The sequence below is a fragment of the Nansenia antarctica genome, assembly GCF_963989245.1.
Source record: "Nansenia antarctica genome assembly, chromosome: 3".
NCBI classification, from domain to species: Eukaryota; Metazoa; Chordata; class Actinopteri; order Argentiniformes; family Microstomatidae; genus Nansenia; species Nansenia antarctica.
Window position 1 is genome coordinate 80675767 of NC_137688.1, and position 20656 is coordinate 80696422.

The 20656-nt window shown below is 46.0% G+C and overlaps 1 protein-coding gene across 2 annotated transcripts in view; it reads left to right on the forward strand.

The window, feature by feature from the left end:
- Positions 1-205: 205 nt before the first annotated feature.
- The window catches only part of ints8 (integrator complex subunit 8), a 29062-nt gene continuing 8611 nt past the window's right edge, over positions 206-20656 (forward strand). The window contains exons 1-18 of one of the 2 annotated variants that reach the window (XM_080525864.1): positions 206-311; positions 873-1008; positions 1135-1309; positions 1898-2038; positions 4065-4136; positions 4422-4473; positions 6860-7042; positions 7291-7398; positions 8085-8237; positions 9722-9822; positions 10705-10846; positions 12812-12882; positions 13217-13392; positions 14859-14989; positions 16947-17057; positions 17488-17692; positions 18301-18422; positions 20172-20356. In XM_080525864.1, the coding sequence (XP_080381990.1) occupies positions 879-1008; positions 1135-1309; positions 1898-2038; positions 4065-4136; positions 4422-4473; positions 6860-7042; positions 7291-7398; positions 8085-8237; positions 9722-9822; positions 10705-10846; positions 12812-12882; positions 13217-13392; positions 14859-14989; positions 16947-17057; positions 17488-17692; positions 18301-18422; positions 20172-20356 (2258 nt within the window). In that variant the 5' untranslated portion in view covers positions 206-311; positions 873-878. Of the gene's footprint in view, positions 312-848; positions 1009-1134; positions 1310-1897; positions 2039-4064; positions 4137-4421; positions 4474-6859; positions 7043-7290; positions 7399-8084; positions 8238-9721; positions 9823-10704; positions 10847-12811; positions 12883-13216; positions 13393-14858; positions 14990-16946; positions 17058-17487; positions 17693-18300; positions 18423-20171; positions 20357-20656 lie in introns of both variants that reach the window. The other variant, XM_080525865.1, reaches the window with a different exon arrangement.

Here is a 20656-nt window from a genome sequence, read left to right on the forward strand (position 1 = left end):
CTCACATCACAGTTAGGGAAAACTATGGAGCGAATGATAACAGAAAGGCTAACATTGTTTATTTCTTTCATTTTGAAGTTTTCGCTGTCAAATCTAACGTTCAAACACAGTCCAGTAGGTGGCGGTAATGCGCCTCAAGTCGGTCGCCAACCGCCATTCAAATTGAGAAGAAGAAGAAGAAGCAAGGATGTGACGCCATTGTGATGTCCAATGAACGGAGAGTGTAAATCCCTCAGCCCGAACCCTCTGTTGTCAAAGAACATACCGCCTGGAATAAAACATTCTCCAGTGTTTGATACAGCTACGATAAGGTGAGGTCTCATGCTGCATGCACGTGTGTCCGCTGGTATATTTACATGCTTACAACGCCACAGGGAGACTGACAGCTAGCGATGTAGCCTAGCCACCAAAACAATGCTGCAGGGCTGGGGTCCATCTGGGCTGGGGTCCATCCGCCTGATGCCGCTCATGAGTTGAGGAATCTTCTTGAACATAGGTCATTTCTAATGCACGACATGTATTTTTAAATATATCGTGACGTTAGAATTATAAGGTTCTATCTCCATTTTTGTCAAAATTTAGTTTTTTTACATAATCTGATCCATTAGGTGTTTATTAATGCCTGTGTGGTGTTATTTTTTAAATGTTGACAATTTTTAGTTAGTAATTAATAAAATACAAAGGTTCCATCTCACAAAACATAATGGAATGTAAAAACTTTGACGCTCAATATCTCTGAACTGCCCTAAACGGAGATAGAACCTTATAGTTCTAAGCTCACGATATGAGCTGTTTGAAATGTAATTAATCCCGATTCTTGTGTTCTTCTTCTTGTGCCTGACCCCAAGTGTCCTCTTTGTGATCATTGCCAGGGGAAGATGACTGCGGAGGCGGTAGACAGGGTCGCTGTGAGCGGCGGCCGGCCGAGCACTCCTCCGCAGACCTCCTGGTTCGAGTTCCTCCTGGACGACACACTGCTAGAGACACACCTCCTGAAGTCCCACCCAGGTCAACACAACATACTAACCCACCTCATTTAGGATAATATCCAATAGAACTACAACAGCACATGGATGGTAGTGGACTCAAACTTGTGTGTGTGTGTGTGTGTGTGTATATCCTTTTCCTCCCCAGACCCAGTTGGAGCGCAGCTTATCATCCAGTTCCTGGAGCAAGCGTCCAAGCCCTCTGTGAACGAACAGAACCAGGTCCAGCCTCCGGCAGATAACCGCAGGAACCGCACCCTGAAGCTGTTGGCCCTCAAAGTGGCAGCGTACCTGAAGTGGGACCTGGACGTGCTGGAGAAGGGGTGTGTGGCGGAGGGGTGTGTGGAGAAGGGGTGTGTGGCGGAGGGGTGTGTGGCGGAGAGAGTCGACTGTCTCGTCGCACTGATAACTTACTACTACTACTAATAATAATATTTTGTTTATTTGTATAAACGTTGCAGCTCAAAGTGCTTAAATAAGCTCAATTAAACTAGTAATAATAAGAAATGGGAAATGAACATAATAGCATAATAAGTAATAATAAATGATAATGATAATATTTTACCATTACCATATTTTACCATATCATTTGTGTAGGTCTATTTACGAAAATCACCATAACACAGGCTAATCGATATGCATTTTCGTTGTATGTAGGCCTGTACACGTAATTGGCTGTTAAACATTAACTGTTCAAATAAAACCAGATGACCAGAGAAATGGTGGTTGATGCTGTTGATCAGGGGAGGCTGGTGGAGGTAGAAAATCGGAGGACGGGCTCATTGTAACGCATGGAAGGGAATGAGGAAAGGTGTCAAACACACATGCCCGTCCTCCGATTCCTAGGGGGGGGGCTTGAATAGATGTCTTGTATCTCTTGAAGTGAAACCTCCCGTTCCTTCTCTCCTCAGCCTGACCACCCCTGTGTTGAACATGCTGCTGAATGAGCTCCTGTGTGTGAGTAAGGTTCCGGCTGGGGTGAAGCATGTGGACCTGGACCTCTCCACCCTGCCTCCCACCACCGCCATGGCTGTCGTCATCTACAACCGCTGGTGAGGAAGAGCCCAGTCCAGATTGGGGTTGGGGCTGATATCCATATTTTCTTATTAACAATATTACTTTACAAAATATCACAATGTATGATGATGTACAACTCCCGCTGTCTCAAGAAGGCAGTCAAAATCCTCAAGGACCCACACCACCCTGGCAACACACTTCATACGGCTGCGCTCAGGCAGGCTAGTTCAAGTTCAGTTTCTTCCCCAGGGCCGTAAGTGCACTAAACTCGGCTAAGATTCAGAGGGAATAACCAAGGGAATAGTGCAATGTTCTATAACCGTGCAATATGTTTACATTCTTGTGTTTAGGTTTACATACACTGTATATAAGTTTACTAGTTCATATGTTCATGGAACCAAGTAATTTCATTGGACTAGAGGCAGTCACGTGGACGCTCTGACTCTCTCAGAGCGAATTTACGAAAGCGGCCATAGCATATATAGTTCTTCCAATGCAGGACGATTCAGACCTAACTCATTCACAAAGCTGCAACCTTGCATCTAAATAGCAGTAGCAAAGCTGAAACTAATTCCCATCTTTTAAGTGGAATGCGGCAGACGTAGCGCCTATTCGCATGCAAGAATGGGGGGACACTCATAGATCTCATTTAACATTTCGTGTTTTTTTCCCCCACATGCTCTTGTTTAACATTTCGTGTTATAGCCTATTTTTTCACATGCACATTATAGTGACTTAAATAACAACTAACTTCTCAGTCAAAAAATGAACGAGGTAAATGGCTTGTTATGCTTGTAGAACCAGCCCGGAGAGATGCACTAGTTGCCCTCTCGTTCAGATAACGTTCTGCTAATAATTCCACTGGCATGTCCATATCCAGCTTTTAAGCTTGCAATTTGTCTGCGACGGGTCTCAGGGTATGACTTCTTAGGGTATGATTCTCTGAAAGCTGCATGCCTCGTATAATTGTAACGGCGAAGATTGTATTGTTTTTCAACAGCTACCGTTTCAGTGCTGATGAGGCATATAGGTTTTGCTTTACTAAATGTTGGCAAGATGAATGCGTTCAGTCCATTCTTCATTAAAGCTGCGGTTTTCCACGTGAATTTTACGCTTCAGGTTGTTTGAGAGTGACATTTTGCATGATTGATAATTATTACAATGTGTAATAACAAAGTGAAGCCAAAATATCTTGATCGCCCCCTGGTGGCTGGTTGCAGTATAGGTGTCAGGAGTCTGTTGCAGCACAAGACAACAATAAGGCAATAATAACTCAAGCATAATTCTGTATGACGTGGTGTTGTGTGTGTGACAGAGACGTGTTTTCAGCGCTACATGTGCTTTGCCCGGCCAGACCCCAGATACTGGACGTCTGCAGTTTTACGTACATTTACAGACTATTTTCTGTTTTCAACAATATCACTGTATGCTCCAAAATATCACCATATTCGTTTCACTGACAACGGCCTGGAGACCAAAACATCTTGTCTTTTCCCCCGACCCCTGACATCCATACTGAAGTAGACCTTTAAATCAGCTCCACACACCTTATTCGGGGGTGCAGACTTGTCACCTTTCTGCTAAATTAGCAGTTTTGACCTCAAAATAGGTCATCCATGTGAATCGTGTAGATCGACAAAAAAATAAAAATAAACATTGGGTCACAAGCTCACTAATCCTCCTGTCTGCTAAACTCCGCTGCTGTTGAAATAACTTTTAGCTTCAGGCACAGTCACAGTAAACTGTTTTCGAAGTAATGATGCAGGTGTTAAGGTCAGGGCTGCCGCTACTTACACACGCATCATTGTTAGACCACCGTTAGTACTAGTGATATCCATTTAGCACCATTAGTGCTAGCGCTATCCCCCCCCCGTCCCAAAAATTATCCTCTAAGGTTAGCCGCGCATTTGATAATTTTCTTAGTTTTCAGGCAAAAAAAGAGTCACCTTTTTGGGTCATCACCAGTTTGTACCCGTCATTGATGTGGTGGTAGCTCAGCGTGTGTCTGTATGTTGTATGTTGTCTCTCACAGGGCTGTATGTTGTATGTTGTCTCTCACAGGGCCATCCGGACCATCGTACTGAGCAGCTTCCCTGAGAAGCAGACCAGGCCTGGGCCTCATCAGATGAACATGTAGGTGCTTCTTTATCTGACAGGATTCTTCCATTAGAGTTGTCGGGGGTACTAAGCGTCGACCGTGTGACACATCCTGCTCTCCCTCCCTCCCTCCCTCCCTTCTCTCTCTCTCTCTCTCCCATCCTTCCTGTCAAAATCTCTACTGTCTCTATCGCAATTAAAATAAATATACGAGTGGGACTGCCCCACTAAAAAAAATAAAAAAAGAATTGCTGGGCTACTCTGTGACATGGGCTAATCCATACAGTGTGATATTAATTTCTTCGTCGTTGTTGTTGACAGGTTGAACATTGTGCAGCAGGAGAAAGAGCTGACGGAAAACATTCTGAGTGTGGTGAGTAGGTGTAGTGAGTAGGTGTGGTGGGTAGGTGTAGTGTGGTGGGTAGGTGTAGTGTGGTGGGTAGGTGTAGTGAGTAGGTGTGGTGTGGTGGGTAGGTGTAGTGGGTAGGTGTAGTGTGGTGGGTAGGTGTAGTGGGTAGGTGTAGTGTGGTGGGTAGGTGTAGTGTGTTGGGTAGGTGTAGTGTAGTGGGTAGGTGTAGTGTGTTGGGTAGGTGTAGTGTAGTGGGTAGGTGTAGTGTGGTGGGTAGGTGTAGTGGGTAGGTGTAGTGTGGTGGGTAGGTGTAGTGTGGTGGGTAGGTGTAGTGGGTAGGTGTAGTGTGGTGGGTAGGTGTAGTGTGGTGGGTAGGTGTGGTGGGTAGGTGTGGTGGGTAGGTGTAGTGTGGTGGGTAGGTGTAGTGGGTAGGTGTAGTGGGTAGGTGTAGTGTACATGTATCCCTCCTCCCTCCTACCTGAGGTATCTCTCCTCCCTCCTCCCTCCTCCCACCTACCTGAGGTATCTCTCCTACCGCAGGGATATCCTCTGGGTATAAAGCCCAATTTATACTTCTGTGTAAAATCTACGCCGTAGGTTGACGCGCACCTCTCCAAAAAATTTAACTACGCGGCAGTGCCTACGCAGACCGTAAGCACTATGATTGGTCCGCTTGGTAGCACATGATTCCGACTCTCTCGTAGGCCAAAATGCGGAAGCCATGACAGAAATGTCATTTACTTTTTCTGTAATTACTTATTAATAAAGATTTTAAAAATGATGATGACCATCGTATTATCTTAGTTTAATGTCATTTCAATTAGTGTTGTTCCGATACCGATACTAGTATCGGCATGGCCACCGATACGCACAAAAATGCTGGTATCGGTATCGGCGAGTACTAACAAAAAAAAAATCCGATTTTTTTTTTTTTTTTTTTTTTAAAGTACTAAAGTTATTTTGTTTGTAAATGTTCACTTGCTGTTGCACTACTACTACGACTGTTTTATATCTTAAATGGATATTGCACTGATTGGCATCTGTGAGAGCCACATTTCAGGTTTTATAAGGGGTTGATTTTCTTGTCACCATACCAGGTAGACAATAAAAAAAAGTTCTATAGTATTCACTCTCTGTTGGTATTTTTTCCTGTTTTACAAAGGTTTTGAGCAGTGCCAGACTAAGTGTTAGCAATAATTTTACATCGAGGTGAGTATGCGGCTCAAAAAACATGTTTTTTTGTTTTGTTTTTTCAAACGCCGTGGTATCGGATCGGTACTCGGTATCGGCAAGTACTGCACGGTCAGGTATCGGTATCGGTATCGGGATCAAAAAATGGTATCGGAACAACACTAATTTCAATGCATTATAGACATTGTCTTTACAACAAGCATAACAAAAAAAAATCGCTATTATGCCGCTATGAGTGCACCGTTCCAACGGAGCGCCCCATGGAAGCGTCAAGCACAGCCTTCCCATAAGGAGTGCGAGTCACGTTTACGAGATGTACAATCCTGTTTATTTAGAAATAAATGATTACCTGCGGACGATGATACAACAAGTCTTTACAACAAGCATAACAAAAAAATCGCTATTATGCCGCTATGAGTACACCGACCAACGCGACGCAGACTGACCAACGCAGAACTATAAATTGGGAGAGCCCTTGCGTAGGCTACGGCGTAGCTGCGCGTAAATTCGACGCAGAAGTATAAATTGGGCTTTAGGGTTTAAACCCCACCAGTTCCATAGGCTATTCTCTCTAAGAGACATGCTACACTATTCAATTAAATTAAATTAAATTCAAACAACTTCACTAGTCCCACTAGGGGCAATTAGTTTAGAGCAGCATGTTCACAGAAACACAGCAAAACGTCTCACCACATACAAACAGCAACAGTAACAACAACACAACAACAACAACAAGTGCACCAGGAGCTAAGACGATCATTGGGTATCGTGGGTACCTTGAAATAATACAATACAATTCAACAATCAGTGAATACCATGAACACACGCTAGCGTAGCCTACTGTATCGCTAACCTATCCTAGACAGTATGAGTGATCACTCCCTGATAGTGAGAGAGTAGTAAGGTGACTGAAGTACATCTTGTTTAATTTTCTGCATTTGATATTTATGTTGTATCTGGATATTTAGGTTATATTTAGTTATAGAAAGAGACTCGATTTTTGAAATGTTGTAACATATTGTAAGGAAGGGGGGCCTAGGGGGACTAGATACGTATACGTTTTCACTTCCTCCTGTCCCCTCCTCAACGCGCTAGTGCAAATTGCACGAGGTGAAATTGTGTTGGATAACCTATGTTTTTATATGTTTGTGTTTCGGACAAATACAAATGAAATGAAATGAAATCCTCACCCAGGGCTGACCTCTCTCTCCATCTGCAGCTGAAGGAGCAGGCTGCAGACTCCATCATGGTGTTGGAAGGAGCTCTGGGGCTGAAGAGGGACTTCTACATCCACACCCTGCGGACCCTGGACCTACTAGCAGCTGACCCCAGCACTGCCAACGGGGAGACCGAGTCCTCCACGGCAGGGCTTCGCATCAGCGCAGACGAGCTTCACTGTCAGGTGGGTAAGACCGACCCCATTCCAGGAAGTGAATTTGAAACTCATAACTCAAACTCAACTCAATTTAAAAACCAAAATTAAAATTCAGTTCCTACATCCATAGAATTGCGATCAGAATTCCCCCTGACCCCGTAGCTGATCAGAGTTCCCCCTGACCCCGTAGCTGCCACCGTTTAAGAAGAGATGCATGTTTCCAGTGTTTCCAGTGCTCCAGTTGGCTGTGAACCAAAGTCTTGTTCTCCCTGCAGGTTCATTATGATTTGGGAGGCATTTTCTTCCAGCAAGGCTGCACGGACCAACTGGCCTATGAGAAGGCTAGGGAGCACTTCAGACTAACCAGAGAGTTGCTGTTGAAGGTACAGTATATTGAGCTGCGTGCGGGGGGTACTCCATCAACACCGCTAAAGGAAAATCCAGGCTTATTTTTGATAAGTCTCGCAAGACTATCACAATAAGACCAGATGTTTTTATCTGTCTTTAAGTCTTGCAAAACGTATCAAAATAAGCTTGGATTTTCCTTTAGTGGTGTTGATGAAATACCCCCCTGGACTGCCTCTCATACGACCCTGTGTCTCCTCACATGACCCCTCTGTCTCACATGACCCCTGTGTCTCCTCACATGACCCCTGTGTCTCCTCACATGACCCCTGTGTCTCCTCACATGACCCCTGTGTCTCACATGACCCCTGTGTCTCACATGACCCCTGTGTCTCCTCATATGAATGAATGAATGATGAATGATCTTTATTGTCATTGTACAGGTACAACGAATGCAAGCCCTAGGTGCTAACAATCAACACAGTCCTAAGATAATAAAAAACAAGAATGAGACATAAATAGACATAAATAGACATAAATGGGGGGATATAAATAGCAAGTAAGTAAGTAAATAAGTAAAGCTTTATTTATATAGCACCTTTCGTACATGAAATGCATGAGAGAAAGTTTGGGGCATAATTAATCAGTAGGAATCTGAGAATGTATCTATTATGTAAACATCTATTCTTCCCTATGTTCTGCTGGTTCCCTGGTTCTGCTGCAGCTGGACTCTGCGCTGCACTGTCACCTGGACGAGCGGCGCCTGGCTGGGTACTGGAACGCCTGCCGGGCCTTGACCGGAGCCTCGGACCCCAGCGACACCCAGCTGACCCCCTACGGCCAGATCAACAGCCTCATCAGAACACACAACTACCAGGTCAGTGTGACACACCCAGACAGACCAACAGAAGGGTTCGACATTAACGGTTGCCCGATTGCCCGGGGCAAGTAAAACATTTGCGGGTTTGTTTGCGCGACAGCGACAACGTTAATGTCGAACCTTGAACAGCCTCACCAGGACACACAACTACCAGGTCAGTGACGTCCCAGACAGATCAAATTTTTACATTTTTGGCATTTAGCAGACGCCTTATTCCAAAGCGACTTACAATCGATACATTTGACTAAGCAAGTGAATCATCAATTCACCAGTTCTAGTAGGAAGAGTAATCTAGCTCAGGGCTATTTGCAGTCGTCGTGATAAAAGAAAGAACGATTTTTTCTTTTTATTCTTTTTTTATATTAATAGACACTGGAGAGACAGTACAGGAGGGGCAGTCGAAGTCTTAGGGGGCATAGTAAAGGGGAAAAGCAAGTGTCTTAGGAGACACAGTGCTGGGGGTAGTAGTTGTATGTCTGGGGGTAGTAGTTGTATGTCTCAGGAGGAGCAGTTAAGGCTTCAGTCTCCGACGGAAGAGATCAACAGCCTCATCAGGACACACAACTACCAGGTCAGCGCAGATCCTGCGACAAAAAACGACCACACCGATGTTTTATGTTTGCCTCCGAAATTGTGGCTGAATTTCACCTCTGATAACCTCTGATAACCCCTTATAGATGCAATTATAGATTTATTTTGTGTTTTTGCCATGAAATCTTTCTTTCTTTATTTATTTTTAAATTTGTTTTTCAGATTTTATCCCTTTTTCACCCAATTTGGTATCCAATTGAACCCAACCTAGCATCCAATTATCCCCTGCCTATTGCGTAGGATCCGCCGCACGACCCCGTGGCCGGCAGCCCCAGAGGAGATCGCCAGGCAGACTAGCTGACTGGCTCCTCGAGCCCAGCACCGTTATTCCGGCACCCCGGGGGCGCTGTTGCGCGACGGATCCTTGTCCGGAAATAGTCCTATACCGCCCTCTGGAGCGGCCGCTCAATATGCCGCTCCCTGTGTGCCTCGGCCATATCCGGATCTGGCGAGACCGGGATTCGATCCCAGTCCCCGGTGGGCAACTTGCACTAGTGGCTAGTGCTTAGACCGCTACGCCACCGCGGGGCACATGACATCTTTATTTAATCAGAACCAGTCTTTTTTTTAATCTGACATAACAGGTTTATATTTACCAACTCCATATGTTGGTTTAGAGGAATCACACGTGTAGGAAAACTAAATTATAAAGAAATTAGTGCAGGTGCTAAAATAATCTATAATTGCACAAGGGGTTCACATACTTTCAAACAGCACGGTATATGGAACTGTAGTTTCTACTGTAGTAGAATCATGATATAAACATAATGAATAACAGATCTTTATCTTTCTCTCCCTCTCTCTCTTTCACTCCCTCTCTTTCTCTCCCTCCCTCTCTTTCCCTCCCTCCCTCTCTTTCTCTCCCTCCCTCTCCGTCCCCCTCTCCCTAGGCTCTTGTAGAGGCCTTCATAAAAGACAATGTAACACTGAGCTTGCCCAACCACTTCAGACAGTCTGTTCTCAGAGAGTTCCTGCACAAAGTCCAACAGGGGTGAGAACACTGTTGACCATCATGTCGTCAGGGGCGGCTGTGGTTCAGGAGGTAGAGCCGCCATCTAATGATCGCAAGGTTGGAAGATCGGCGGTTCGAGCCCCGACTGGCCACATGTCGAAGTGTCCTTGGGCAAGACACTGAACCCCAAATTGCTCCCAATGAGTGGGCCGGCGCCTTGCATGGTAGCTTGCCGCCATTGGTGTGTGAATGTGTGTGTGAATGGGTTAATGAGAGGCCGTTGTAAAGCGCTTTGGATAAAGGCGCTATATAAGTGCAGTCCATTTAACACTGTTGACGATCATGTCATTGACTCCCAACTTAACAATGGTGTTTCCAATGTGCATGGAGTTCAGTACCTGTGTTGTCTCTGTGTTGTCTCTGTGTTGTCTCTGTGTTGTCTCTGTGTCGTCTCTGTGTCGTCTCTGTGTCGTCTCTGTGTCGTCTCTGTGTCGTCTCTGTGTCGTCTCTGTGTCGTCTCTGTGTTGTCTCTGTGTTGTCTCCGTGTTGTCTCTGTGTTGTCTCTGTGTTGTCTCTGTTTTACTTAGCTCGTCAACTAGTAAATAAGTCTTTGTATTGCTTAACTTAACATATTTCACAATATATTGTTTTGCTGTGCTGTGGTAGAGAAGGCAAGAGACCATCTAGTGTTCAAGCCTCTACATTCAAGCCTCTCTTTTTAATTGTTGTCTGTGAGCGGATAGTTCCTCTTATATAAATTCTCATCTAGATCTGTCTCAAACTATGCCGTGTTGGGTCCTTGAATTTGAGGGAATTGAGTTGAAAGTCTTTGAAAGGTGCTTGAATTTGATGTTTCAGAAGGTGTGGGAACCCTGAATATAAATAAAGTAAGAGTTGTAATGCTGAGCTCTGCGTCTGCAGGGAGAGGGGCCTGGAGGAGACGTGTCATAAGCTGTGCGTGTGCAACGCCGTCCGGGACGCTCTGGAGAGGGAGGTCCTCAGCGTCCGCTTCCACCAGCTGCTTCTCAGGCCCAGCAGACGCCTGGTGGACTTCATGCTGGAGGTACCACACACACACACACACACACACACATACCCGGTGCTGGAGGTACCACACACACACACACACACACACACACACACACACACACACACGGTGCTGGAGGTACCACACACACACACACACACACACACACACGCACATGGTGCTGGAGGTACCAGACACACACACACACACACACACACACACACACACACACAGTGCTGGAGGAAACACACACACATACACACACACACACAGTGCTGGAGGTACCACACACACACACACACACACACACACACACACACACGGTGCTGGAGGTACCAAACACAGCAGAAAAATGTTTATTTTAGCTACTCAGACCAACAGATCACACAATGATGTTTGGCGAAATTCGGGATGCACGTTAGATTCGGAGGCATGGGACTACCTTCCGGCATGCATTGTGAATCATCTACAGAAATGTTATTTCGCTCTCGTAAATACGGAAGCTAGGCAGAAATGTAATTTACTTTTTCTGTAATTACTTTAATTACGGATTTGAAAAATGATGATAACCATGTTATTATCTTAGTTTAATGTCATTTCAATGCATTATAGACCTTTTCTTTACAACAAGCATAACAAAAAAATGCTGTTATGCCGAGGTGCTGTGCCTATGCTTAACATAGAAAGTTCCACAGTCCAGCGCGCTCGGGTTTAGCACCTCCATTAGACTACCAAAGCAGGACACCAGAGCACTCATATCTGCGCGTTTGTCACAGGGTGACAGTCACCTTGTTCCTTTCCCCCGGCGTCAGTCCAATGGAAGCGTCAAGCACAGCCTTCCCCATAGAAATACATCGGTGCGCGATTCACATTTCAGAGATGTACAATCATGTTTATTTAGAACTAAATTATATATACCTGTGACAGCAGATGATGGTAGACATATTTAATGTAAAGTTATCTATCTAAAGTTAGGCTGATATGTGCATGATAGGCGCAAATCCCCCCCCCTTGGTGGTATATGACGCTATAGTTGTATAGCGGCACTTATTATACCAAAACAACCCGCAATCTAATCCGAGCAGTTGTTATTATGTAATATTATCGATGGATGTGCCATTTTTGATGGAGGGCAGTGAGCGGGAGACTCATCAAGGACATGTAGTTGACTAATGCAGTGGACAGCGGCTGTTTCTCCAGCGTTCCTGTCACATCGGATTTCGGAACGTCATAAAAATAAATCTGTAAGTCATGCATTTTTCCATGTTTCCCTTTGATGGCATATGACGCCATAAATGTAACTAAAGTTCAGCCGCGAAGTTGTTGCACTGTTGTCCTATATCAGTGCAGACTGGCAGGATAGGAGCACAGGTTTCATACAGGTTAGAGCGCCGTTATTCTGTCATGGTCTGATAATGAAGCATTGTTCTTTTTTATTTTATGACTGGTTTGATCGATTGATAGCGTAAAACTTAAGTTGTGAATGAATCGCGAGCGTCAATGCTTTTTTTTACGATACTACTGATGACGTATCAGTCTTGAAGGGTTGTCCCATTTCATAGGGGAAGATTTCAACCACTACGGCTTGTGGCTCTGAACAGAGGCCTTGGCTCCAAAGCGAGTGCCACTCCAAAACGAGCCGAAGGGGTAGAAAAGAGAATCGGGATTGGGCCTGAGCCTGCTACTCTTTCAGCCAGAGCCCGCTTCTCTTTCAGCCAGCTGCTGAGACAAACTAGCCTGTTTAGATGTTCAGAGCTCAAGGCTGCCCTCTTTTTTTGAACTGCAAGGTTGGGTCTCTGTTGGGTCACTGTTGTCTGCAAGGGAGAAAAGTCTCTCACAAGGGACAGAAGTGGCAGGGCTGGCCCAAAAAAAAGAAAAAGAAAAGTGTGATTAAAATGCGCAAAAAAAGGAATGCGTTATTTTTTCTGTAATTAATTAATCGAAATGTACGCGTTAAAGTTGCAGCCCTACTTAATATAATAACCTCTGCCAATGCTCCAGGTGTGCACAAGGTCCCTAGACAAGGACCGCCCGTCGGAGACTTCCAGGAGGAACATGGCGATCTTCCTGAAGTGAGTGTGACAGAGTCTGTTGTGTTTAGAATGAGACTCACTCCTGAGCTATATTGACATCATGTGTAGTTGATGTAGCTGGATATGGGTGATGGGTATGCCTAACGCTGTTGCCTATCTGCACCCCCCCCCTCCCCCCACCCTATCATGTTAACTGTGGAATAATTTTATTCATTTAAGAATAATTTATCTTGTGTGTATAGTTGTTGTTTTTGTTGTTGTTTTTGTTGTTTTGTGGTTGTTTTGAACCTGACCACACTACAAATGACCCTTGGGGGACAATAAAAATATTGATTGGTTGATTGATTGATTGACGTCCCCCTGCCCCGTGCAGAACCCTGTGTGAGGGTCTGGAAGAGCTCCCCCTGGTGTTCATGGTGTCGTCCCACAAGCTGTTCATGGAGCTGCTGAAGGAGGACGAGAGGAAGGCCCTGGTGGAGCAGATGAGGAGGCGGTCGGCCACCATCAACCTGAGCGCCAAGCCTCTGCCCTCCTTCTACGACATCCCAGGTAGGCTGCTCTGACCCCTCTGTGGGCCCTGGTACCACGCCACGGCACATCAGTTTGGTAGGTACGCGGAACTTCGACGTTCTGGTAAATCTGGCGTTGACGTCCATGGGAAAATGTGCACGGTGATCCCAGTGTGCAGATCTGGAGTGTTCCAAGGGTGGAGGGAGTGCGGCTAGTGTGGATTCTGAGAGCAGTGGCTACTAGATATGAATGAGCTGCTGGTTTCTACACTCTGGACGTTGTTTAGCTCCTGAAATGGATCGTGTAGTTGTTGATACTGTTGTAGTTTTATATAATTTTATACTGAGAATTGAAGTCTCTCTACATTCTGGGGAATCTAGCACTAAATGAAGGCCTTCCCTTCCTGTAAGAGATGTGCCAAGAGCTGTGGCGCAGATGATTATGATTGGTTCCCAAGAATGGTGACCTCATCACCACTGTAAATATGTGTTCCTCTCGCAGGAGGGGGCTTTTTTGACTGCTATTTTCTCTCTGCGCTCATGTAACTTTGCTTAATAAAAGGCCTCTTTTGAGTCAATTGATTTAAGCTCTTTGTGCTTTATAAATTCTACTCAATCTACTAAGAATCAATTAGATTCACAACAATAATCTGGTATCTCTCTTAGTGGAGATTGTCCTCCTGTCTACACGACAGAGAAGCTCCTCAGAGTTCCCCATTTACAACAGTTCGTTATGAACTCTTCTTTGGGGGAATTTGTGTTTGGTCAATTATTTCTCTGTTGTGACAATGTTGGATGTAACAAGTTGTTGCCAAACCTTGCCACGCGCGCCCCGCGGTGGTGTAGCGGTCTAAGCACTGGCCGCTAGTGCATGCTGCCCACCGGGGCCGGGGTTCGTATCCCGGCTCGCCAGATCCAGATATGGCCGAGGCACACGGGAAGCGGCATATTGGCCGGCCGCTTCCGAGGGGGGTATAGGAGTATTTCTGGACTAGGATCCGTCGCGCAACACCGCCCCCGTCTGGTGTCGGAGTAACGGTACTGGGCTCGAGGAGCCAGTCAGCCTAGTCTGCCTGGCGGCCTCCTCTGGGACTGCCGGCCACGGGGTCGTGCGGCGGATCCTTCGCAATAGGCAGGGGATAATTGGATGCTAAGTTGGGTTAAATTGGCTACCAAATTGGGTGAAAAGGGGATAAAATCTGAAAAACAAATAAAAAAAAATAAAAAAAACCTTGCCACGCACCTGATTGGCAGCAACCTGGAGCTCAAAACAAGAGTGAATTACCACTACCCCACCTGTACTGCGTCTCCTGAGACACCCGCTTTTCACCCGCTTTTCGTCTGCTAAATGGCAAAAATGTAAATGAATTCCAACAGGAGAATACACTGTTTAGCATTGGCAGAGAATTCTGGGCAAATTTTACTTGGGCGCTACCCACATAATCAGGTGCGCTGCTTATCCCACAAATGCATGATCCTGACAGCCTCCTCCTGCTCCTCCCCCAGCCTCGGCCAGTGTGAACATCGGACAGCTGGAGCAGCAGCTCATCCTCACCCTGGACGCCCGGAGGATTCGTCAGATCCTCATCGAGCTGCACGGCATGGTCGAACGGCCCTTCTGGAGGGTCAACAACAAGGTCAGGGGGGGGTTCGTCGGAGGGACGTTTTAAAGAGACCATAGCACTTCCGGGGTGGCTATCCCGGGAAGTGGATCAAGTCAGTTCCTAGACTGATCTGCACTTTGAAGAGTAAACTCTCAGTTGATGTCTGTGATCGGGTTACCGACACTGAACCCCAAATTGCTCCCAACGAGTGGGCCGGCGCCTTGCACGGTAGCTTGCTGCCGTTGGTGTGTGAATGTGTGTGTGAACAGGTGAATGAGATAAGAGGCCGTCGTAAAGCACTTTGGAATAAGTATTTGTTACAGTGACACAATTTCCATAATTCTGGCTCTGTTCGCCACCACAATGGATTTGAAATGATGAACAATTGAGATGTAATTGAAGTGCAGACTTTCAGCTTTAATTCAAGGGTTGAACAAAAATATAGTATGAAACGTTTAGGAATTGCAACCATTTTTATACACAGTCCCCTATTTTCAGGAGCTAAAAAGTAATTTGACAAATTAACATAATCATAAATAAAATGTTCATTTTCAATACTTTGTCGAGAATCCTTTGCAGGCAATGACTGCCTGAAGTCTGGAACCCATGGACATCACCAAATGCTGGGTTTCCTCCTTTGTGATGCTTTGCCAGGGCTTTACTGCAGCTGTCTTCAATTGTTGTTTGTTTGTGGGTCTTTCTCCCTTATGTTTTGTCTTCAGCAAGTGAAATGCATGCTCGATCAGGTTGGGATCAGGTGATTGACTCTGGCCATTGCAGAATATTCCACTTATTTGCCTTAAAAAAACTCCTGGGTTGCTTGTGCAGTATGTTTTGGGTCATTGTCCATCTTTATTTGAAGCACCATCCAATCAACTTTGTTGAATCTGTCTGAATCTGAGCAGACAGAATATCCCTAAACACTTCAGAATTCATCTGTCTGCTTCTGTCTTCTGTCACATCATCAATAAACACTAGTGACCCAGTGCCATTGGAAGCCAGGCATGCCCATGTCATCACACTGCCTCCACCGTGTTTTACAGATGATGTGGTATGCGTCGGATCATGATCCGTTCCAAGCCTTCTCCATACTTTTTTCTTCCCATCATTCTGGTACAGGTTGATCTTAGTTTCATCTGTCCAAAGAATGCTGTTCCAGAACACAGCTAATCTGGCCTTTCTATTCTTGAGGCTTATGAATGGCTTGCACCTTGTGGTGAACCCTCTGTATTTGCTTGTGTGAAGTATTTCCTTTATTGTACACTTAGATAATGAAATGCCTACCTCCTGGAGACTGTTGTTCACTTGGCTGGATGTTGTCATGGGGTTTTTCTTTACCATGTAGAGGATCCTGTGATCATCCACCACTCTTGTCTTCCATGGACGTCCAGACCTTTTTGTGGTGCCGAGCTCACCGGTGCATTCTTTTTTTCTCAGAATGTACCAATTAGTTAATTTGGGCACTATTAATGTTCCCACTATCTCTCTGATGGATTTTTGGGTTGTTTTTGCAGCCTAAGGATGGCCTGTTTCACTTGCAATGAGAGCTCTGTTGACTGCATGTTGTGCGTATACAGCAACAGCTTCCAAATGCAAATGCCACACTTGGAATCAACTCAGACCTTTTACCTTTCACCTGAAACAGCTTTTGTGTCAATTGTCCAATTACTTTTGGTCCCTTGAAAAAGAGGGAGTTACATATTAAAGAGCTGTAATTCCTAAACCCTTCCTTCAATTTGGATGTGAATACCCTTACCCTAAAGCTGAGAGTCTGCACTTTAAGCCCATATTCATTATATAACTGTAACTTGAAGATGTTTTGGTAAACAGTTAAAATAACACAAATTCTGATATATATACATATATATACACAAATATATATGGACCTAACTGTATAAGTCAGTCCACTTTTTGGGGGGTTTAAATGTATACCTGTAATTTCATTGGGAATGCTGTTTGCCTAAAGCCCTTTTTTCCTCTGTCCACACAGTGGGAGGTGCCTCCCGACTACATCAATGTGATTCTCAACATCAAAGACAACCTAACCAGGGACCTGGTGTACATCCTCATGGCCAAAGGTCTCCACTGCATTACCATTAAGGTCTGTGGTCTCGGTGTTCAAATTGACCATTGTTACTTTTTTACCATTATTCTATTTTGAGGGCTTTGGAGGACACTTGTCTTGCTCTATATCGCTGTCCAATTGACAGCTGAAGTGATATTTATTCACTAAAAGGAATGAGATTGTATTAGTTCACCTACACATGGAGCTGACGTGAGCCCGGGCCACACCAAGTACCTCTACCTCAGCACCGCGTGTGTTTTCATTTCCGAGCCCATGTTTAGTATTTTTTCTGAGTGGGGCAGTCCCACTCATATTTTTACGCTTAACCCCGCTACGCCACCTAAGCCCCCCCCTCAGAGTCTTAACGGGTCAGAGCAGCTTCCCTCTCACGCCGTGTGGCTGCTCTGACCCGTTAACACGGCCGCCGAAATGTGCTATGTGCCCCCCTCCCCCTCCCCCCCCCCAGGACTTCCCCCATGCCCGGCAGCTGTTCTCCGCCTGTCTGGAGCTGGTCACGGAGTTCTCCCCCAAGCTGAGGCAGGTGATGCTCAACGAGATGCTGCTGCTGGAGGTCCGCGCCCACGAGTCGGCCACGGCCGAGGGGGGCAGGGAGAGGCCTCCCCCAGACCTGGTCAGCAGGGTGAGGGGTTACCTGGAGATGAGGATACATGGTGAGTGGAGGGAGGGAGGGAGAGGGAGGGAGGGAGGTGGGAGAGAGAGGGAGAGGGGGGGGGAGAGAGTGAGAGAGAGGGAGAGAGGGGGGGGGGGCGGAGAGAGAGGGAGAGGGGGGGGGGAGAGAGTGAGAGAGAGGGAGAGAGGGGGGGGGGAGAGAGGGGGGAGGGAGAGAGGGAGGGGGAGAGGGAGAGAAAGGGAGGGAGAGAGGGGGGGGAGGGAGGGAGAGAGGAGGAGTAGGAGAGAGAGAGAGAGGAGGAGGGAGAGAGAAAGGGAGGGAGGGAGTGAGATGTTGTTTGTGTCAGTGTCACACAATGTTGTTTGTTTGTCAAAACCAATTCAAAAACAAAGAAACATCTCTAGCACTGAAAAATGCGGGAAAGAGAAAAAAAGCACAAAAAATACCAGTTCGTAATGAGGGGATAAATCTCCACAGTCTCTTCTATCTATGGGAAACACTGGTCAGGGAAACTGCCCCTAGACATACTTCCCTTTGTATGAAAACCTTGTTCTCTAACACGTGACGACAGACGACTTTTGCAGCGTCAGCTTCACTGTAATAATCCACACTGACCGCAAGGCCACGTCTGTGTCTCTCCCCCGCCAGATCTCCCGCTGCGACAGATACTGGGGAGGGAGTGTGTGGCCTTCATGCTGAACTGGAGGGAGAACGACTACCTGACCCTGCAGGTCCCCCAGGCTCTGGTCATGAACAACCCCTACATCAAGGTACTGTCACAAACCCGTCCACACGTGTTTAAATTAGACAACTTAAGTTTTATTATACTAATTAAGCAAATGAAACTCAATAACATATGTATAAGAATATGGATAAGAATCAATAGTGTATGCCATGAATGAATGAGTGTAAAATGTGTAGAGGCTTCTTAACAATCCAAATAGTCTCTACATGGGTGAGTCGTACGTTCCAACAAACAGTTCCAAAAAGGCAGAGTAACGCGTGTATAAAAATAAACACATTATTTTATTTCCTCAAAAGTGAATATGTCTCCATCAGCATTATCCATACTACCGATCCTGTCGGCTACGGTCTATCACTGTCTGTCGTTAAACTATCTTGAACTGTCGTTGCTCCCACTAACATTCCCTTTCCTGTTCCCTTATATCCCCAATATTCATTCATTCTAACCACAAGGGGGAAATGACTACAAGGAACAATCTAAATAACATACAATAGGGAATATAAACTTAGAAGCAAATATTATCATAAATAAATTAAAGCAATCAAGGGGCGCTTAGGTGGCGTAGCGGGTTAAGCGTTGACCGTGTAACCGCTCGATTCCGGCCGGGGACATATCCTGCATGTCATCCCTCCTCTCTCTCTCTCACCCATCCTTCCTGTCTAAATCTCTACTGTATCTGTCAATAAAATGAAAAATATGAGTGGGACTGCCCCACTCAGAAAATAAATAAATAAATAATACAAATAAAGCAATCAATATCATAAGTCAATAATTCAAAATTAATATTAGAAAATGTACATAAATAACATATAGGACTAAATGGCTCCTACAGTATGTGTAAGGGGTGTAGTGTATACTGTATACGGTAGTGTCAAAATAGCAGGCCCAAAACCTAAGTAATCTTTTTGTTTCTATGATCCCTGCTACCAATCGTTTTCTCAAAACAGTACGATGATGATTGTTCCCCCTGGCCCTGGCAGCACATCACCCCCACCCTCATTCACCTCCACTGGCTTCTGGTCAAGTCCCGCATCACCTACAAAATCCTCCTCCTCACCTACAAATCCCTCCACGCCTGCGCCCCCCAGTACCTCACTGACCTTCTCTGTCAACACACCCCTTCCCGGAACCTGCGCTCCCTAGGCATGGGCCTACTCTCCACCCCCCGCACCAACCTACGGACCTTCGGGGGCAGAGCTTTCAGTCTGGCAGCTCCCACCCTCTGGAACTCTCTCCCCACAGCGATCCGCAATGCCCCTACCCTGGACACCTTTAAATCAGCCCTCAAAACTCACCTGTTCTCTAAGGCCTTTGGCCTCTAGTCTAATTTTGTCACTCTCGTTACACACACCCGCATCCCACAACTCGGCCCCTGGGTGAGCTAGAGAAACGCGGTCTTCACTGGGGGGTGCAGGGGTGTGACCCAGGTGCAGGCGGGTGGCCCAGGCCACTGACCTGCCCCCTACTGGCTGTGAGGGGCAAGCATACTTAGCCATTTCCACAGGAATTGTCCCTGTCTAGTTGTTATCATTATTAGTTCCTGGTGACTTAATCCTTAGCATGCAAATGATTCTGGCATCACCACTCTAAACATATCACAACAGAGGAGATTGTGTTGAAGCAATGATCCTTGTAGGCCAGTGAAGTTGTACTCTATTGTCACTATGCATGCTTCTGGAGCCAAGGTCTCCAGTCATGATCCTGACTCTCTACCTATGATGTCTCTACCTCCTCCCCCACCCCCTCTCCCACTCCCCCCCATTGACCCCGACAGCTAGGTCAGCTCCTGGCCTTCACCTGTAAGGAGCTCCCAGGTCCTAAAGAGAGTCGGCGTACAGCCAAGGAGCTGTGGGAGGTGGTGGTGCAGATCTGCAGCGTGTCCAACCAGCACAAGAGAGCCTGCGACGGCCGCGTCAGCCTCATCAAACAGAGAGAGTCCACCATGGGCATACTGCACAGGTAAGGCTCCATACTGCACAGGTATAGGGGTCTAGAGTAGACACACCTGGGCTACACACCAGACACACCAGGTTCTCTACCCTTCTTTCTGAAGCGTGCGCTGCACTCTGGATTTAACGGTGGTTTTAAGGCTGGACCTGGGAGTGTGCACCTACAGTGGGGTGCCCCTGGTTTAAATGTCTGTTACAATTACTCTCCAAGTGATTGAAAACAAACCTGAACACTAAATGCTTCAAAGTTAGACATGACATTTTGCTGCAAATTTTAAAGCAAGGTTTCTTTTTATTTTAATTTTTCAGA